At 33.0% G+C, this 20,267-nt stretch overlaps 1 protein-coding gene across 9 annotated transcripts in view; it reads left to right on the plus strand.

The window, feature by feature from the left end:
• Positions 1-20,267, plus strand: part of STXBP5 (syntaxin binding protein 5) — a 151,272-nt gene that overhangs the window by 82,210 nt on the left and 48,795 nt on the right. For 3 of the 9 annotated variants that reach the window (XM_072965999.1, XM_072966001.1, XM_072966003.1), the window contains exons 10-20: positions 819-973; positions 2,166-2,238; positions 3,700-3,847; positions 4,062-4,129; positions 4,399-4,439; positions 5,293-5,513; positions 5,997-6,175; positions 8,589-8,654; positions 11,910-12,035; positions 13,739-13,890; positions 17,658-17,723. In XM_072965999.1, coding sequence (XP_072822100.1) covers positions 819-973; positions 2,166-2,238; positions 3,700-3,847; positions 4,062-4,129; positions 4,399-4,439; positions 5,293-5,513; positions 5,997-6,175; positions 8,589-8,654; positions 11,910-12,035; positions 13,739-13,890; positions 17,658-17,723 — 1,295 coding nt within the window. The remainder of the gene's footprint in view (positions 1-818; positions 974-2,165; positions 2,239-3,699; positions 3,848-4,061; positions 4,130-4,398; positions 4,440-5,292; positions 5,514-5,996; positions 6,176-8,588; positions 8,655-11,909; positions 12,036-13,738; positions 13,891-17,657; positions 17,724-20,267) is intronic. The other 6 variants (XM_006197741.4, XM_031679976.2, XM_006197742.4 and 3 more) reach the window with 3 other exon arrangements.

Here is a 20,267-nt window from a genome sequence, read left to right on the forward strand (position 1 = left end):
CGGTGTGTCTAGACTAGGCATGAGAGCACTGTTATACTAATCCAATAAAACCATGGACAAAAAAATGAACAGGCGAGTTAAAGATAAAGAAGTTCACAGACCAAAACATATGAAAGGATATTTAGTTTGGTTTTCTTTGTTGCATATTTAGATATGCAGCTTTTTAAAAGTAGATCTAGATTAATCACTAAATTTAATAATGACTAATAGGGAGGCAGAGTTATAGGACTCATCAGAAGGGGTTAGACGGGCGTGGGAGGTGTAGTTTGAGAGCATACCAGCCAAGGTTCCAGGAGAGAATTAAGCCCATACAGAAGATGGTTTGAGTGACCATTTTCTTGGTTTTCTCTAGGGTAATTTGTAGCTAGTACACTCTTGATGCATCAATGGGAAGTTAATTCATTACATACAACGGATGCCTTAGGGCATGATCATTCTCTCTTACAACTTCTGTTGAGAAGGTCAGGTTATTGTGATTGGAAATAATGGCAGTACTTTTAAAAGACTTACCAGCAGAAACCCAGAGAATTTTTTGACAATTTTATAAAGAGTATAAAGGAAAAAAATAGGGGGATCAAAAGGAGGTATGAAAGTCAAATGTGATCAGTGTTGAATTCTTACTATAGATTAATTTTCCAGAATTCACCTGGGTCTTATCTAATACAATTAAAAAATCCACAGTGAGTATTCAATTAAATGATGCATAAAATGTTAAAATTTAAGATTTCATTATTTCACTAAACAAAAAAGTTATGATAGAGCAAGAAAATAGTCTCCACTATGCTATTTATAATCCTATCTATGTATTTTATTTCCAGGGAACCCTTTATTATTTTGTCAGGAGGTTTGTCATATGACACTGTAGGAAGAAGACCTTGCTTAACAGTTATGCATGGGAAAAGTACTGCAGTGCTAGAAATGGACTATTCAATTGTTGATTTTCTAACACTCTGTGAAACACCATACCCAAATGGTAAGCTCTGTGTCCTTCAAACTCATTCTCTGTAAATATCTGTTATTCAGAGCAAAGACCTATATGTTATCTAAGTAGTTTCCTTATCCTGTTGTGCTAATTCTTCTAGGGGAGAGCTGCTGCCTTTATAACTCTGCAAATTTTATTTCATTTTGGAAGTTAATTTTGTTTAATAAATTTTATCTATTTAATATTATGTGTTAATAGTAAGTGCCTTTGAAGGATAAACAAAACTGTCCGCATTAAGAAACATTTAAAAATCCTCTAAACTACTAGTGTATTAGTTATAGTTCTCCAGAGAAACAGAACCAGTAGGAGATTTTAGAGAGAGAGTGAGAGAGAGAATATGAATTCATTTTAAGGAACTGTGAAAACTTACTATAGACTGAAAATTCAGGAAAAAGTTTGATGTTGCAATCTTGAGTCTGAATTCTGAAGGCTGGAAACTCAGGCAAACTTTGCCATTGTGAGGCAAAATTACTTTTTTCAGAAAACCTGTCTTTGCTCTTCAGGCCTTCAGCTGATTGGATGAGACCCACCCACATTATCTAAAATAATCTGCTTTACTCAGAGTCTACTGAATTAAATGTTAATCATATATAACAAATACCTTCACAGCAACATCTAAACTTGTATTTAACCAAACTGCTGGGTACCATCGGGAAGACAAGTTGACACATGAAATTAACCATAACAACTGGCATATTTTATTTCAAGAGGAATTCAACGGGATCTTTTTTTTTACTTTATTTGAAGCTAATTAAAATATAAGTATGTAATGCATTTTATAGCTAATATGCACATAGAGAATACCCAAGAAAGCGATTATGATATTATAGTAGTACTGTAATGGGTTCTCATGAGATCCAATAAGGAGACTTGTTTTTATGGGTATTAAATTTAAATTTGGAACTTGTTATTCATGTCCTGTCTTGGAATTTGCAATACTGTGGAAGTTACTGTGAGCTTCTTGTCTAGTTCATCTTTACAAAACTGAAATAATTTTTATGAGTTATTGTATAGATTTATCTCATTTAAAACATACTGGCTTTAAGTTATATGAAGTACGAGATCAGAATGTTGAATGCTTGAGAGAATGGAACAAAATAAAATAAAAACCAAGCAAGAAATGTTTGTTAACTAATTTGCTGTCCTTTTGCATATTGTTCATTCATTGTTTTCCCTATTCCAGATTTTCAAGAACCATATGCTGTAGTTGTTCTACTAGAAAAGGATTTAGTACTTATAGATCTTGCACAAAATGGGTAAGAAATAAAATTTGGTAAGCAATTACTTTAGTATATAGTGAAAAATGATTCTTTTTAGTGTAGAATTGACTATTTCACTTCTTTGATAATTCTACATTTATATCCATAACTTTGACCTTCTTTGAGGACTACAGGTACACATTTCTCATTACCAAATTTCTCTGTTATGTTGCTCATATAGAAAATCCATTTTTAAGTCAGAATTTGTTGAAGTATCATATATGATTCAACCTAATACTTGGATACCCAGGGAGCACACAAAATCAGCATGACCAAAATTACTCCCCTCGCAGTTTACTTCCAGATCAAAACTCTTGTAGTCTCTCCACCCATATTCAGTCTCTTTTGCAGTGTGTCATGAATACCACTGCCAGGTAATTTTACAAGCAGCATCAATCTTGTTACTCTCTTTTTTAAACCATTATGGTTCTTTATTTCTTATTTAAAAACAGTTTCTCAGCCCGCTGCTCTACAAAGAAGGAATTCAGGGTACAATTCCAGTCTGTTGCCTGTTCCCTAGAAAAACTGAACTGTGTGTGTTAAATAAACATCACACTTCCATGTCTTGTCTTATGTAGCCCCCAACAACTGAAACACTCCACTTGCTTCACTGCCATCAAAAATCCACGTAACTTTCAAAGTCAGCCTTCTTTTCTTCTTCAAGCTTTTCCTATTCTTTTTTAACCACAGATTATCATATCTGATCTGTAAATTCTCACCATAGCTCCTTTGAGCTTTTTGTGGTATTTCCCATATTCTGCTTGTTCTAACTTGGATGATAGTATGTTTACTTACGTATTTTTTTAATAAAAGAACATTGTATTACTTATTTGTATTTCCTGAGAGATAAACATTAAATGTGATTTTTAAATGAGTTTACCCATTCAGTATTTCAGTGTTTCTCGATTGGGGGCAATTTTGCCCTGCCAGATGATAGTTGGGAGCGTCTGTGTAGACTTCTTCTATTGAGGGGAGGGGCGCTGCTAAATATCCACAATGCACAGGACAGTCCCCCACAGTAAAGAATTATCTGGTCCAAGATGTGAATGGTACTGATATTGAGAAACCCTGAATTATAAGTGAACAGTATTATTTACCTTGCTTTAAGGCATTCCTAAATTCATATCAACTTAGTGTGTGCTACCTGTAATAGTGTTTTTTCTTTTTAAAAAAAACAGGACCATTATGGAGCAAAGGAATTTAAAAACATTATTTCTAAGTGACATCCCTAGAATATAGAATAACTATAAATATGTATATAATTTATATATTTTATAATTTATATAGTTTATAACTAAATAATATATATAAATATAAATATATGTAACTATAAGGAATAAAAGGAATAAAATAGAATAGCTTATTCTTAGATAAGTTTACTTTTAAAATTTTTCATTGTTGCATTAATCATAGGTAATAATTCATTAAATTAACATTCTTCTTTTCCTGTTGTTAAAGATATCCTATATTTGAAAATCCATACCCTTTGAGTATCCATGAATCCCCTGTTACATGTTGTGAATATTTTGCTGATTGTCCTGTGGACCTTATTCCTGCACTTTATTCTGTTGGAGCTAGACAGAAACGTCAAGGTTACAGCAAAAAGGTATTGAACATGAGTTTTAGTATTTACTGTTACATTTCAGTATTTTATATTTATCATCTTGGAGTATTTGATGACAATACCTTTTCTAGAGAAAATACACAACAAATCCTTTTTGGAAACAAAGTATGTTGTTTACTGTTGTCATTGATATATAGATACATGAAGATTATGGTATGCTTGGAAATTGTTTTAATACAGTAATCTTTTCTTATAGGAATGGCCCATTAATGGAGGTAATTGGGGCTTGGGTGCTCAAAGTTACTCAGAAATAATTATTACAGGGTAAGTAAGAAAATCTGTTCTCACCTAATAAATCAATAATAACTAAATATGATTAGGACTACATGAACATTAATCGGGCAGGTAGTGCTTTTCTTTATGCTGTAATATAAGAAATAAGTTATTGTATAGAACCTGCCAATTTACCCTAAATTATGCCTTTTTCCTCATTTTGGTGACTAACTTAAAATAACAGTGTATTTCATTTCATACAGAGAAATAATGTAATTTTTTTTTCTTCAACACATTCTTAACTTATTTGTTTTTCACAGGCATGCTGATGGGTCAATTAAGTTCTGGGATGCTTCTGCAAGTAAGTATTTTGAATATTATTTCTTATATTCTGTACAATCATTGCTTTTATATAATCTGTTTTGTAATAATTGCATGACCAACATTTAACTTGAAATTTATATGCTGTAAACTTAATACCTGATTTATCAAGTATGTGAGTTTAGAATTTATAATAGATTAAATATATTTTAAGGATATTAATTAGTAAATCAAGAATAATTCTCAGCAGAAATACTCTAATCTTTTCTTTAATATTTCTTTAAACCTTCTCTTCCCAACTCAGAGATAGAAGAATCAGGAATATATTTAAAATCAACAGAAATTTGTTGAGTAATTTTAGTGCCTGATTCTAAACTTATGTCAGAAAAGTTTGTGATGTTTTTGTGAAAAATACATGATAGTTACACAGGAAAAAAGCAAGAAGTGCTTTGAACGACTAATGTTTGCAATTAGAATCCAGTTAAATGAGAGTGTATTGTGTTTCCTCATGTAGAAATGTTAGATAATATTGGTACCTTTCAGAGAGAAAATATGTAGAAAATAATTTTATAAAACAAAATATGTTCTTTATTATTTTCATTATATTTATGCATTTTTAATAAAATCTTTTTGTTATCCACTTTTTTCAGGTTATCTAAATTCATCATGATGGTGATTTTTTTTTTAATGAATACAATGAGTACATCTTTTTTGGTCAATGAGTACATGAATGCATTATAGAAAAGAATAATAGAGAAATGTAGACCTAGGAATAAAAACATGGTTCAAAAAATATAGGCTACTTATCTTACATGGTATGACTGATTAAATATTACCTTATATTTGTTCTCTTTGTATTAAGATAACTAAAATATTTTTTCTTTTTTTTTTAGTCACTTTACAAGTATTATATAAACTAAAGACGTCTAAAGTATTTGAAAAGTCAAGAAATAAAGATGACAAGCCAAACACAGACATTGTAGATGAAGATCCGTATGCCATTCAGATCATCTCCTGGTGTCCAGAAAGTAGGATGCTGTGCATAGCTGGAGTTTCAGCTCATGTCATTATTTATAGATTCAGCAAACAAGAAGTGATTACAGAAGTCATTCCGGTAATACCCCCTTAATTATTTTCAATGTCAGATACCTGACATTTTAAAATTTTCAGATTATTTAAAAGACTATTTACAGTCAGTTTTAAAACACCTCAGTATTTATATTGCCATCTGTCTTTTGTGAAAAAAGGCATATTTTACGTGTATCTTCTTACTGAACATTTAAATCTTTAAATATATTGTATGTTTCATTTGAGGAAAACTAATATGTATGTGAGCATACTCTAGTATTAACAGGAGCACAGTAAATTCTAAAATCATAATGCGCACATGTGTACTTGCACACATACACACAATCATTTTTTAAAAGCTGAGTCAGAAGCATTTTTTTCTTTGCTAAATCCTTACCTTTAGAAATCTCACTAAATGTTTCAATTAAAAATTCTCATTTCACTGTAGCATACGTGTGTGTATGTATGAACTGTAATAAAATGAACAGTAATGCTTAGTTATAGCTAAATTGCCTTACTTTTATGACAGATGCTTGAAGTTCGATTGTTATATGAGATAAATGATGTGGAATCCCCAGAGGGTGAACAGGCACCACCTTTGCCAACACCTGTGGGGAGTACCAATCCTCAGCCCATCCCTCCTCAGTCTCACCCTTCCACCAGTAGCAGTTCATCTGATGGGCTTCGTGATAATGTCCCTTGTTTAAAGTAAGTTATATAAAAATACAGATGTTTTGGAAATTGTCTTCTCAGATAAATTGTAAGCATTAGTAAAGTTAAGTAGCGTTTTCCTGTGATAGAGTAAAATGATTTAACCACATCTCTTTCTGTGTTTTGGTGTGGTTAATCCAGCTCCTTTTTCTGTAGCACCAAGAGGAATCTAATTGGGTTCTGTGATTTTATCCTTAAAGTACTAAGATTTGATCTCTAAGCATACTGGTAGACCAGCATGGATCTTTCCTCTATGTATAGTTCAATCTTCTAAATCCATCGTTGTTTTTCAGTCTTGATTTATATGTAGATCAGATGTATAGTTAGACTGCTTTCTGCCAATCTGAAAATTCTGTTTATTCAGTCTTTAAAGATTCATTTGTTTGGTAATTATTTTCTTGTCTTTTTCTGTGTCTTCTTTAACATCATATATTGTTTTCTTTTTTTTCTTTGAAAGAAAAATGGATTAAAGATTTTTTTTAACATTTTTTATTGAGTTATAATCATTTTACAATGTTGTGTCAAATTCCAGTGTAGAGCACAATTTTTCAGTTATACATGAACATATATATATTCATTGTCACATTTTTTTCTCTGTGAGCTACCATAAGATCTTGTATATATTTCCCTAGGCTATACAGTATAATCTTGTTTATCTATTCTACAATTTGAAATCCCAGTGTGTCCCTTCCCCCCCACCCCCTTAGCAACTACATGTTTGTATTCTATATCTGAGTCTGTTTCTGTTTTGTATTTATGTTTTGTTTGTTTGTTTTAGATTCCACATATGAGCAATCTCATATGGTATTTTTCTTTCTCTTTCTGGCTTACTTCATTTAGAATGACATTCTCCAGGAGAATCCGTGTTGCTGCAAATGGCATTATGTTGTCGTTTTTATAGCTGAATAGTATTCCATTGTATAAATATGCCACCTCTTCTTTATCCAATCACCTGTTGATGGACATTTAGGCTGTTTCCATGTCTTGGCTATTGTAAATAGTGCTGCTATGAACATTGGGGTGCAGGTGTCATTTAGAAGTAGGGTTCCTTCTGGATATATGCCCAGGAATGGGATTCCTGGGTCATATGATAAGTCTATTCCTAGTCTTTTGAGGAATCTCCATACTGTTTTCCACAGTGGCTGCACCAAACTGCAATCCCACCAGCAGTGTAGGAGGGTTCCCTTTTTCTCCACAGCCTCTCCAGCATTTGTCATTTGTGGATTTTTGAATGATGGCCATTCTGACTGGTGTGAGGTGATACCTCATTGTAGTTTTGATTTGCATTTGTCTGATAATTAGTGATACTGAACATTTTTTCATGTGCCTATTGATCATTTGTATTTCTTCCCTGGAGAATTGTTTGTTTAAGTGTTTTGCCCATTTTTAGATTGGGTTATTTGTTTTTTTCTTATTAAGTCATATGAGCTGCTTATATATTCTGGAGAGCAAGCCTTTGTCAGTTTCATTTGCAAAAATTTTCTCCCATTCCGTAGGTTGTCTTTTTGTCTTACTTATGGTTTCCTTTGCTGTGCAGAAGCTTGTAAGTTTAATTAGGTCCCATTTGTTTATTCTTGCTTTTATTTCTATTGTTTGGGTAGACTGTCCTAAGAGAACAAAACTGGACAGCAGCATGTAAATCAGTGAAGCTAGAACACTCCCTTACACCATACACAAAAATAAACTCAAAATGGATCAAAGACTTAAACACAAGACAAGATATAATAAACCTCCTAGAAGAAAATATAAGCAAAACGTTATCTGACATACACCACATATTGTTATTTAAATACCTTTATTGTAGAATTCCAGCTTTAAATACTTTATGCTTTTATATAGGAATAAATTGGACAAAGTTTTTTTTCCCCTTTTTTTGTCCAATTTGTATTATTGAGTGGTTAAATTTTTAGAAGCATATGAGTCTTAACTATGGCACAGAAATAAAACAAAGTGGAGAGTTAAAATCATTGAAGGATTTCATGAAGACTGTGATTAGAAGTATTACATTTACAGAGATGTCAGGGCAATGACTGAAAAGTGATTGTGGAAAATGTCAGAGATTCAGTACAAGAATCGGGGGCAAGAGCCAGGCTGTAGTAGATTCAAGGTAGGGAAGGTGGTAAGAGAGACGATTTGTATTTATTAGAAGAACCAGTCTTTCTCCTGCTTTTGCTTTAGATCTGCTAGAATCTCTTTTATTGGTGAATAGTTCAACAATTGCTGTGGAGAATATCTGCTTAATCAAAAATGCATTCACCCTAGAGATAAGGCAGATTTTTTGTATCACAAGCACTTGTGATATCAATCTATTAAAAATATAGGGTTTTTTTAAATCTTCTTCCTATGTTTATGTAAACTTGAGATTGTATGTTCTCTGCCAGTGTTTAACGAGGATAATTTTGCTCCTCAGAATGCATGTGGCAACGTCTGGAGACCTTATTTTCACAACGGGGGGAGGAGGTGCTACTGGCATCCGGTATGTAGAGGCCAGGGATGGTGCGAAACATCCTACAGTACGCAGGACAGTGCCCCGCAACAAAGAATTAGCCAGCTAAAAATGTCAGTAGTACCAAGGATGAGAGACTTGATCTGACCTGAAAAATGTAAGCACTGAGGTTACGCAGCTGCATTCTTCAGAAAGGTCTCAAGTTTCTTCTCTCTCTTTTTCTCTCGTGCATATACACACACACCCCTCCTTTTTGTTGCAGTCTGGCATATTTTTAGCTAGAATGAGACTTGGAAATAACAAAATTCTACATCCTTCCCTTTTTTTACTTACTCTATACTACTTTAAACTTAAATTTGTAAAATTTTCCAATTATGCCATTTCTTCTGATTTTAATGTATATTCCCCCAGCTTTTTGTTTAATTTTTATAAGCATCTAAAACACAATTTATCTTTGAGGTTTATTTTGTTAACATATTTTTGATAACAAGTTTGAGATTTTTGTCTAAAATCCACGTATTCACTGGTGACTTTTTTTAATTATAGGCAATTTGAGTTATATTTCTTTTTTTTTCTCATTTTAATAGCCCTCAGGTAAATACAGCTATTTATCAGTTTCACGTTGTTTAGTCCAGTCTCAAAAGCCAATCTTTAGAAGTCAGAAATATAATATGATGTTAAAATAACTAATACAAAGATCTTTTTTGTTTTTTTAATACAAAATGTTTTCATACATGATTTTTTTTGAAGAAATATGTTAAAAGCAACTATTCGATTTACTCCTTTTACCAATAAAATTTTGTTTTTATTTAAGTATTTTAATTGTGCTTCTGCAGGGTATTTGTCCAGAGACAAATTATTTTGAAACTGCAAATCCTCTAAACACTATTTTGACTTTTGAAATACATTTATACAAATTGTGGAGCTTTTTATAAAAGTTCAAACCTTTGTCTTTAAAAAGTAAACAAAATAATTTGCATATATTTAAAACATTAAAATGATAACTTGCATTTAGCCATTGTAGACATTACTGCATTTTATATTTTTTGTAATTTTTTAGTACTTCGTATTTTAAAAATCTAATATATTTCTTCATTTCTTGTGGTTTCTAATTTTTTACCAGTTGGGGATTTTGCAGCAGTTTTGACTTATTTTTGCTTAAAAACATTCTTGTTTCTTTATACTAAGTAAAATAAGAATTCCAAGACTTTTGTGTGTCTTCACCACTTATATCTTAAATGTGCCCATATATGCACTTCTAAAATTATCCCTGAATGCCTGTTCCTACTGTTGAAAATCTGATGTAACGTGTACATTAAATATGCCAGAGGGAAGGGAGACACTTTTTTGAACCTTATCTAATTCATACAGGGAGAAAATGGCATACTCAGCCTCTGCAGGCTATGCTTATATCAACAGAGGCTCTCTCTGGTGGAGATGAAATGCTACTCGGTCTTTATTTTTGTCTGTTGAGATGGATGCTGTAGCTGATCCCTGAGTGTTTCCCTGAGGAAAATCAGAACTTCTGCTTCAGCCAGCATACAGCTCTGAGTGTATTGCCTTGCAGACTTTGCACAGGCAGATGTGTGTGCAACTCAGCTCATTTTGGGGGTACCCTTGGTGGTTCATGTTTACGCTGAAATTTGAACAACATCCTGACCCTTTTTTTACCTACAGTCTAGCAAATATGGCAGCAGAAGGTCCAGTGTCATGGTGTTCTTCACTGGGAGAACCAGCTAAAAGATTCCAAGGGTCCTTACCTCTGAGTTTAGTGTCAGGAAATACAACACCAAATAGTATTCCCGCTGGCCTTCCTTTATACACTCACTTCAAGGCAGAAGCCTCAAGAATTGTTAGGAATAACCAGGCTTTGCATATGTTTTACAACAACAATTACTAAAGAAAGAGTCTGTGCAATTAAAAATATTCTAACCTTAAAGTAAAAGTAGATTTTTGATAGTATAAGTAAGTAGTCACACACAAATAAATTGCCTATATTTTTAAATTTTTTTATCTTCCAAATTCACTTGGAATTTACAGGTATTACACAGAGGTTGTATCTAAGTGACTATTTTATGTCTTAAAAAATCTCACACTTTTAAACCTCTCCTTCACCACCCCCAACATGTTTATAACAAGTTTAACCAGTGTGATTTGCATGAACTTACTCAATATAAGTGAGTTTTAAATGTTTGCTAAGTGGTTCAGTTGAAGACCCTATCATCACCTCAAAGTTACCACATATTCCTCTGAAACGTCTTTTTTTCTTTCTTTTTTCCTTCTTTGGAACTTAGAATAATTATCTGCATTTTCTCCCCTCCTCTACCCCAGTGAGCCTCTAGCTCATTCATTCATTCAGTAAATATTGAGTGCCTCTGTGTTAGAATATTAAAGGTAACTGCAGGGATTCTACCTTAATGGAATTTACAAGGCTTTTTGAGACTTACTTCCTGTGTTTCACATCTACCTTTTCCTTACTGTTTCGCATCACAAGGATCACAGGAACTTCCTAGTGGCTCTCCTTGTTCTACTTCATCTTGCATACCTCCACCAGTTAACCTTCCTAGGATATTTCTTAGAAATCTTCATTGGTTTTTAGTTATACAATAATGAAAATATTATTACTTTTGTGTAATTTGACCATTGACAAAACTCTTTCATAGGCGCTCATAGTGTTCTCATACTGTGATTAGGTAGTAATAGTCCCAGTTTTTAGACAAAAAGACAGTTAGTAAGTGGCAGAACCAAGACTCATACTCACTTTTTTTTTTTTAACGCTTTCCCTAACTTGTTTTTGGCCAGTTTTCATTTAGTTAAAACATACTTTTTAAAAAATTTTAAGTTATTTTTTTAACATCCTTTTTTTTTCTCTAACTTCTTTTTTTCCTCTTAATTCCTGGGCTGCTGCTTCTCCTCATTTGTCTCTCCATCCTTCCCTTTTCTTCTTTTATTCCTCTCTACCCACTTCTCCCCTTCTCCTCTTCCCTTACTACCCACCACCCTCGAATTATATGTGGAACTTACACTTGATTTTTCATTTTTGTTATTTATGTGTGTGTTTCATCTCCAACTAAATTAAATAATTCTAGAGGACAGGATTCTGATTTCTACATTTTTTAAGTCATACAATTTCATATATATATATATATATATATATATATATATATATATATATATACACAGAGTTATTTTTGTATAGTTTTTTTGTGCATGACTTTATAATTACATAGGCTGATAAGATAATTAAAGATGGGTTAAAAGGTAACATGTTTTCTTTTCTTACAGAGTTAAAAATTCACCTCTCAAACAGTCTCCAGGTTATCAGACAGAATTAGTTATTCAGTTGGTATGGGTAGGTGGAGAACCACCGCAGCAAATAACCAGCCTGGCAGTTAATTCTTCCTATGGATTGTAAGTATAATTTCAGTCTCAGTCTCTTCATCATGTTCCGTATGTTTTTCTTATTTTTAAAAACAGAAAGGATAATCTTTATTATAGCATCATCTAAAAAGTTGCATAACTTTCAGACCAAATTCAGTGTTTATTTGGAACATATTTCTGTTCTGAATAATTTACTCTGGGTATGCTTATACTGCTTTCTGATGTAAAGTTAAGTATCTCATGGACCGACTGTATTTCCTCCTAGAGATAAATTCTGAGAAATAGTTTCTCTGTTAATGTTTGGTATAATGAAGGTCTAGCAACATCAACCCAGAAGACTATGTTCTGAGCTGATTCTGTAAATGTTGACCCTTGGCTGCATAATTTGTTCTTTTTCCTTTCAAAGTTAACTTGTATAAATTGTAAAGGCCTAGTAGTAGTTTAGTAAATTATTCATCTGTACTACAGGTATATTTATCAATTCATGCCTTCAAATACATAGTGTTAATTGTGCATACTTTTTATTATAATATGATAGATTTATAGAAAGTGTTTATTTTTCTTTGTTTTAAAAATCAATATTGTGGTGTAAGAGAAACCGCATGCTAACTGTTCAGTCCCAGGACCACTTATCATGTGTAGGCCACTGTCTCCCTCCTTGATTCCAGCCCTAGGAACTCTTATAACTACTAACACCTACTTGTCTCTTGCAGTTGTGTACCCAACTAAGACTGGCTAGAGTCTGAGATAGTCTTCTCTCGTGTATTTTATTTGCTACCCCACAAAGTAAGAATACAGGCCTTCCCTTTTTTAATATTTTACTGCCCATAGCCGTAAAAGAAACACACAGGGAATAAGAAGAAGAACCAACAAAAAGTTTCAAAGAAAGTTGCAGATCAGTTGATCACAGATCTCACTGGGCTCACAGTTATATTTTGTTTAGCCCTTTTTGTGTATTTTTAAAATTTGACCTAGTTGCCAAGACTAATGTAAAAATCCGTATTTAGAGCTTCAACTGAAAAATCTGATTATCTGGCCCATGTCGCCATTCCTGCTTGGGAGTAGTCAGCAGGAACTGAGTTGAAGCTCTTCCTCTTTAGATGGCTCATGCACTCTCCAGTTCACCATAGTTCTTATTTGGCCTGTTTTACTTACTTATATAGTGCTTCTATGTATTTCAGTTTTCAACTTCTAGCTTAAGAAATCTTAAAAGAGTAAAATCCCTTTGTTCATAGTTGCTTTACTTATAGTTGATTTGTAGTTCTTGACTCAAAATTAAGAAGATATTCGGAATAGTCCAAAGGGAGGCCTCCAAGATTTATGCTTTCTACTTTTTATTCTTGGCTGTAAGGATTACCAAAACTTTCCCAAAGGTATAACTCCCTTCTTCCTTAGTGGAAGGGAATGTCTTTCCCTGAGGGGTTCAAAATATCCCTAAGTCAGAAAGATAGATGTCATGTTGCCTAGTGTGAGGATTTATGTCTCTGGTTAAATTTCAATTCCAATATCAAATTTTTTATATATTGACTTCTAATCACTAATGTGTACAGAAGATCTGCACAGTTCCAGGGAAAGGCTTATGTAACCTGTATTTCCATGTCTGTAATAGTGTTTTATTTCAAAGTGGAATTTTCCTAAAGACCCATGCTTTTTTTTTAAGCCTTATAGACTACAATGCATTTTCTTGTAATTGTTTATTTGTACTAAAATATTTGCTGTTTTCCTATTCCCAGGGTAGTTTTTGGTAATTGTAATGGCCTTGCGATGGTTGACTACCTCCAGAAAGCAGTACTTCTCAACCTGGGCACTATTGAATTGTATGGCTCCAATGATCCTTATCGGAGAGAACCCCGATCTCCTCGTAAATCTCGACAACCTTCAGGAGGTAAAAAGAAAAAAGTCCTGAGCTTTAGGACTACCACCATAAATGCTGAGTTACTTCTATGGATATAAGTACTTCTGTTAAGTAAATACCTTGTCTGATTCCATCTGCTTGTGTAAACTGTCAAAAACTAGTAAAAGATATCAGCCTCCTTTTTTTTGTTTTTTGTTATTAGTTTTTGCTTTTGTTTTTAATATTCTAGGATTTTATTTAACATTGGGAAAGAACCATAGTTTCAAATTTCTTTAGCTAAATTATAATGACAGGAAAATTTGTCTCGTTACAAACAAAAGTTAATTTCACAATTCTGTCCATTTTATTGTTTAGTATTTTGAGACCAACAGTTTATTGTTTTGACTATTTAATTCAAAGGACTCCTTTCCCATTTGAAAAAAGCTATGCAAAAGTAAATTTGAACTCTATCAAAATATAGTGTCCTCAGATAGCTTTGAGTCAGTGCAAACCCAGATCCATTAAGAATTCTCTCTGTAGCATTCTTTTGTGTTTGCTAGGCAATTAGTCTTATTTTAAATGTTTTAATACTAATACCTCATGGAACACATGTATAGTTAGCTGTTTATAGCCATACTCCTCCTCACCTTTTTTTTTCCCCCCAAACCTCATTGCACATAGGCATTGGATCTCTGGCATATAGGAATGTATTAATGAGACCTCCAGTGGTAACCGGCGTGTGGGCTCCAGGCTCTCCAGGACCTGGACCAGCTGGACCAAGGACTGAGGGAACCCTGTCAAGGGCAGACTTAATCTAACCCATCTGCAGAATGCCACTGGGAAGCTCTGCCCTATGCTTCCTAACTCAGTCTCTCTGAATTGAAATTCTTTCTGAGATTCACTTCTCAGTTGCTCTCAGGAAATTAGTAGCTGATACTTCTCACAATTCATTAGTAGAGGAAAAAAAAAAGGTGATGGGATATAGAACTTACTGTCATTTTGACGATGGTTGAATTTTTGTTTTCTGTTTTTGTTTGTGTGATCATTTTGTCATGTGTTATCTTCAGCAGAAATTGTTGTCCCAACCATACCATTCTAGTATCTTTGTCTCCTTTTTTTTCTTCTGCTTTTCATTGCTTCACTAAGGTATGCTGATTGCGACTTCTTGCATGTGCGGCCTTTCTAGCTTATATTCTGAATCTGTGAAAAAACTCCGTTCTTCTTTTTTAAGTAAGTTATTTATTCCATGTCAGTAATGTCATAACATTGTTTTTGTCTATAAAATTACTCTCATTTATTTTTAAAACAGCCTATTATTAAAGCATTCTATATCTATATCTTATCTAGTAATAAGTAAAATAATATACTTATTACTTAAATTCATCTCATAATTTGTATATAAAAACAGCTATTGAAATATTGTGCCAGTTTCTTTATAAAGCAGAGAAACTAATACTTAGTGTCAGAAAGTAAAACATCGTCTCAAGAAACCAGTTTCGTTGTTTGTCCATAAGAACCAACTCTTTATCTGTTAAGGTTCTTTAGTGAGAGTGCAGCAGTTTAGCCACATCTTCAGACTCATGTTCTAATTCTCATTCTCTTGCTGTTTCCACCACATTTGCAGTTACTTCCTTCACTAAAGTCTTGAAGTCCTCAAAGTCATCCATGAGGGTTGGAATCAAGCTCCCATTAATGTTGATATTTTGACCTCTTCCCATGAATAAGAAATGTTCTTAATGGCATCTAGAGTGGTGAATCTATTCCATAAGACTTTCAATTGATTTTGCCCAGATCCATCAGAGGAATCACTGTCTATGGCAGTTACTAGCACCTTGCAAAATGTATTTCTTAAATAAGAAGACTTGAAAGTTGAGATTACTCCTTGATCCAAGAGCTGTAGGATGGATGTTGTGTTAGCAGGCATGAAAACAACATTAATCTCATATTTCATCTCCATCAGAGCTTTTGGATAATGAGGTACTTTGTCAATGAGCAGTAATATTTTGCAAGGAATCTTTTTCTCTGAGCAGTAGATCTCAACAGTGGGCTTAAACAATTCAATAAACCATGTTATAAACAGATGTGCTGTCATCCAGACTTTTTTGTTCCATTTATAAAGTACAGGCAGAGTAGATTTAGCATAATTCTTTAAGGGCCTTAGGATTTTCAAAATGGTAAATGAGCATTGGCTTCAACTTCAGGTCACCAGCTACATTAGCCCCTGGCAAGAGAGTAAGCCTGTCCTTTGGAGCTTTGAAGCCAGGCATTGACTTCTCCTCTCTAGTTCTGAAAGTTAGATGACTTCTTCTTCCAGCAGAAGAGTCTACATTGAAAACCTGTTGTCTGGTATAGCCACCTTCGTTAATTATCTTACTAGATCCTCTGGATAACATGCTGCAGCTGCTACATCAGGAACTCGCTGCTTCACCTTGGACTTTTGTGTTATGGAGACAGCTTCTTTCCTTAAACCTCGTGAACCAACCTCTGCTAGCTTCAGAGTTTTCTGCAGCTTCCTCACCTCTCTCAGCCTTCATAGAATTAAAGAGACTTAGAGCCTTGCTTTAGATTAGGCTTTGGTTTAAGGGAATGTTGAGGCTGGTTTGATCTATCCAAACTACTGAACTTTCTCCATATCAACATTAAGGCTGTGTCACTTTTTTATCATTCATATGTTCACTGGAGTCACCCTTTTATCTTCCCTCAAGAACTTTTCCTTTGCATTCACAACTTGGCTAACTGTTTGGCTCAAAAGTTCTAGTTTTCAGCCTGTCTGGGCTTTCGACATGCCTTTGTCACCTAGCTTAATCATTTCTGGTTTTGGATTTAAAGAAAAAGGCAAGTTACTAACTCTTTCACTTGAATACTTAGAGGCCATTGTAGAGTCATTAACTAATGTATTTTCAATATTGCTGTGTCCCAGGGAATAAGTAGGCCTGAGGAGAGAGATGAGGGAAGGGCAGGTCAATGGAGCAGTCAGAACACACACGTTTATCAATTAAGTTTGCTATTTTATGTGGGTGTGGTTCATGGTGCCCCAAAACAATTACAATAGTAACATCACAGATCACTGATCGCAGATCACCATAGCAAACGTAATATTTCAAACTTTTTATTATTTTATGATGATGATGATGATGATGATGATAATTACCAAAATGTGACACAGAGACACGAAGTGAGCAAATGCTATTGGAAGTGTCAATATACTTTCTCGATGCAGAGTTGCCACAAACCTTCAATTTGTTTAAAAAAAAAAATCAGTGAAGTGTAATTAAATGAGGTATGCTTGTATTTTAAATACTGTAAATTTGGAGGTACAAAATATTTTCATAATTATTACTCAGTAGTATTTAAGGGAGGTGTTTGAGACATAGCACCTACTTAGGGCAAACCACTTTGAGCTTTGAGTTGAGAGTCCCTTTGATGTAAAAATCACTGAATTTATTGCCAAGTATTTATTCTCCCTCAAGAGAAATCCAGTAAGAAGTATATCATAGGCCCTCAAATTACTGGCTTTAAACAAAATTCTGTGTTATATCTAATGTCCTTATAAAATAGCAAATTATCTCTTTTGGGAATTATTAGTTATTTATGTAACTGATGACTGCTGTATTAGTTTGAAGTGTTTTAATATCAAAAAGCTCTTATATTTTTATCTCAAAACTAATGAGCTAGTATCAATGCCAGCATAGTCTGTTAACTTGCCAGGTTTTTAAAAATGGACCATCATACTATAATAAATGCATACTATAAATAGGAGATAAAACTGCATGATATATAAATTTGTTGTGTGATTTCGTTTTGGTTTTGTTTTTTAGCAGGTCTGTGCGATATTAGTGAAGGGACTGTAGTCCCAGAAGATCGCTGCAAATCTCCGACTTCTGGTAATTTGGTTTCTTATTTTATTAATAATTATTATTCTACAAAAAATAGCATATCAGTTTCTATAGATGAGCATTTAAAACACACCTACAAGCAACTTTTGTGTCACATGTTTATTCTTAAAATTATTACTGCATTCTTTGCATTCTCATTAAGTGAAAAGAAATATACTAGGTAAAAATCTACAGCTTGAGTCAAATAACTAAAGTTAAGAATCATATAACTGTTTAACCAGCTTTCTAATATTTATACTATTTTCAGGAAAATATAGTTTACTTCCTACCATCGGATCAAACGGTTTCATTATCTACAGCCTTTGCTCTCAGCATCCCTGGCATCATTTGGTAGATAGTGCTCTACCTTGAATAATGTCCATTTAGATTTTATAAAAGATTTTTAACATTTATTATCTAATAGTGACTGTAGACAGAATAACTGTGGGCTAGTTATATTACTTTTTATATTTGGTTAAAGTAATATCTGATATAATTTTATTGCTTTATTAAAGCACTAGTCCTTTCTTATCCATATATAAGTCTTATATAACCTATGTATATATTAATACTTCAGAGGAACACTACTTTTGAGTCTTCTTAAGATTAAAAGGGTCCTGAATTTATTATTTTTTTTAGTAGGTTGAAACTTTGCTACAACTTAATAAGGCTGACTTCATAATTTTAACTGCCATATTTATTAAATCATTCTGGCTGGGAATCTTCATCAGCTTTCTACTGGAGAGATTATTTTTATCATAAAGTAACGCTGTTCTTAGGCAGATTTGAGCCTTCCATAACTAGTTCTACTACATCAGAAATAATTTTAAGAATGGGAAAAATTGAGAAGTACATTTCACTTTACTCATATTTCAGTTTAGCATTTCATTAGGTCACTGACCATAAAATCTTCTGTGATATTTTCTTCTTAAAATTACATTTTCCTGATTTTGCTTAAGTTAATCTTTTCTTAAAATAAATGCACCTTCTGGTCTTCTTAATATTTAACTTTCATATTTAACTTTACTCATTACACTAATAAAACATACAAAACCATAGGAATCATTCACATCATTAACACCTAATATTAAGGCTGAACATTGGTAGACTAACACTGAACAAATAATACAGAGTAATATGTACTTCCCATCTCACAGGACTAGAGTTATTTCTGAGTATAATTTAGAGTTACAATATCTCTTAATTATTGCTGTTCTTCCTCTAGCTACATACAGTACTGTTCTGATTTTCTTACCTTCCCTAAAGGCCATATAAATGCAGTTGTCAATATGTTAAGGTTGTATCGGATAATTTGGACATGTAATGTATTATCTTTTAATATATTAAATGACCATCAAATGTGTTTAACAAGATTCAGCCCAAATAAATTAATACTCCTTTTTATCCTAAGCCAAAATCTAGCAATTTGGAATAACCCACCAAGAGGTAATTATAGATAAGTATATAAGTGTATTTAAATATAAATAGATAAATATAAAAAGTACATAGAGGTAAAAACCCTCCAAATTCTCTCTTTGTACCAGAGAAACTCAAGCATCATTCAGCATTTTCAAATATACCATGCTCTTTGGCTTGTGAAAAGACAGTATAGTTTTAACATGCAGAAATTTATATAACACTATACATTTTATTAGGTGAGTCTGAAATGCAAACTAAAAATTGTGACCTCAAAAATCATTGATAAATTGCAAGTTCTTATCTTTAGATACAGACTCTTAGTTTATTTAGTTTAGTCTTTGATTATGCTCTGCAAGATAGAAGAATTATCCCAAGAGTTATATTCATTCATGCATATCAGGAAAGACTGCTTTTACAAAAAACAAATCAAACTTTAGTAGACAAAAGTTGTACCTAAAACATGTTTCAAGTAGCAGGAAATAGCTGTCAGTCATGCATCAGTACCAAGAAGTACTATAGAAACTAGAATACAGCTCTGGAAAGCTGCCCTACATTCTGAAAGCTGATGTCTTTCACTACTTGTCCTCTTTAAAATAGTTAATATTTCTGCTACCTATCATGGGCTAGTTTTCTTACTCTTTGCACATTCCTTTTGGCATTCTAATTAGGAAATAAAGGAGTAATTCACTGTTATTCCTCTCACCAACACATGCAAATTCTAGTAATTTAGGATGGTCAAAAAGAAAAATGAATGGGGTGAGTTCGGGGTGAGTTTAAATTACTAGCCTCAAATACTTTATTCAGTATAGTGGGAGATGGTAAGTAGGTAGGTAGGTGGATAGCTAGATAATTAAATAGTTAAATGAACAGTGTAGATTATTAAAACCAATAAAGTTAATAGAAAACAATGTTTGTGTTTATGAGAGAAGAAGAAATGTATAAAAGTGGGTTGAAAATTCAACTCAATTTTCCATCATAAATATTGAGGAGGACCACTATTACAGAAATCAAAAGTAGCCATATACCTTTACCAAAACCAGTTTATTTATTTGAAATAATACATATAAGTGAAGAGAAATATTTTTGAAAAGCTTTTAAGTACTATAATCAAGATTTGTGATCTCAACAGTTTAG

The sequence above is a fragment of the Vicugna pacos genome, chromosome 8 (assembly GCF_048564905.1).
Source record: "Vicugna pacos chromosome 8, VicPac4, whole genome shotgun sequence".
NCBI lineage: Eukaryota > Metazoa > Chordata > Mammalia > Artiodactyla > Camelidae > Vicugna > Vicugna pacos.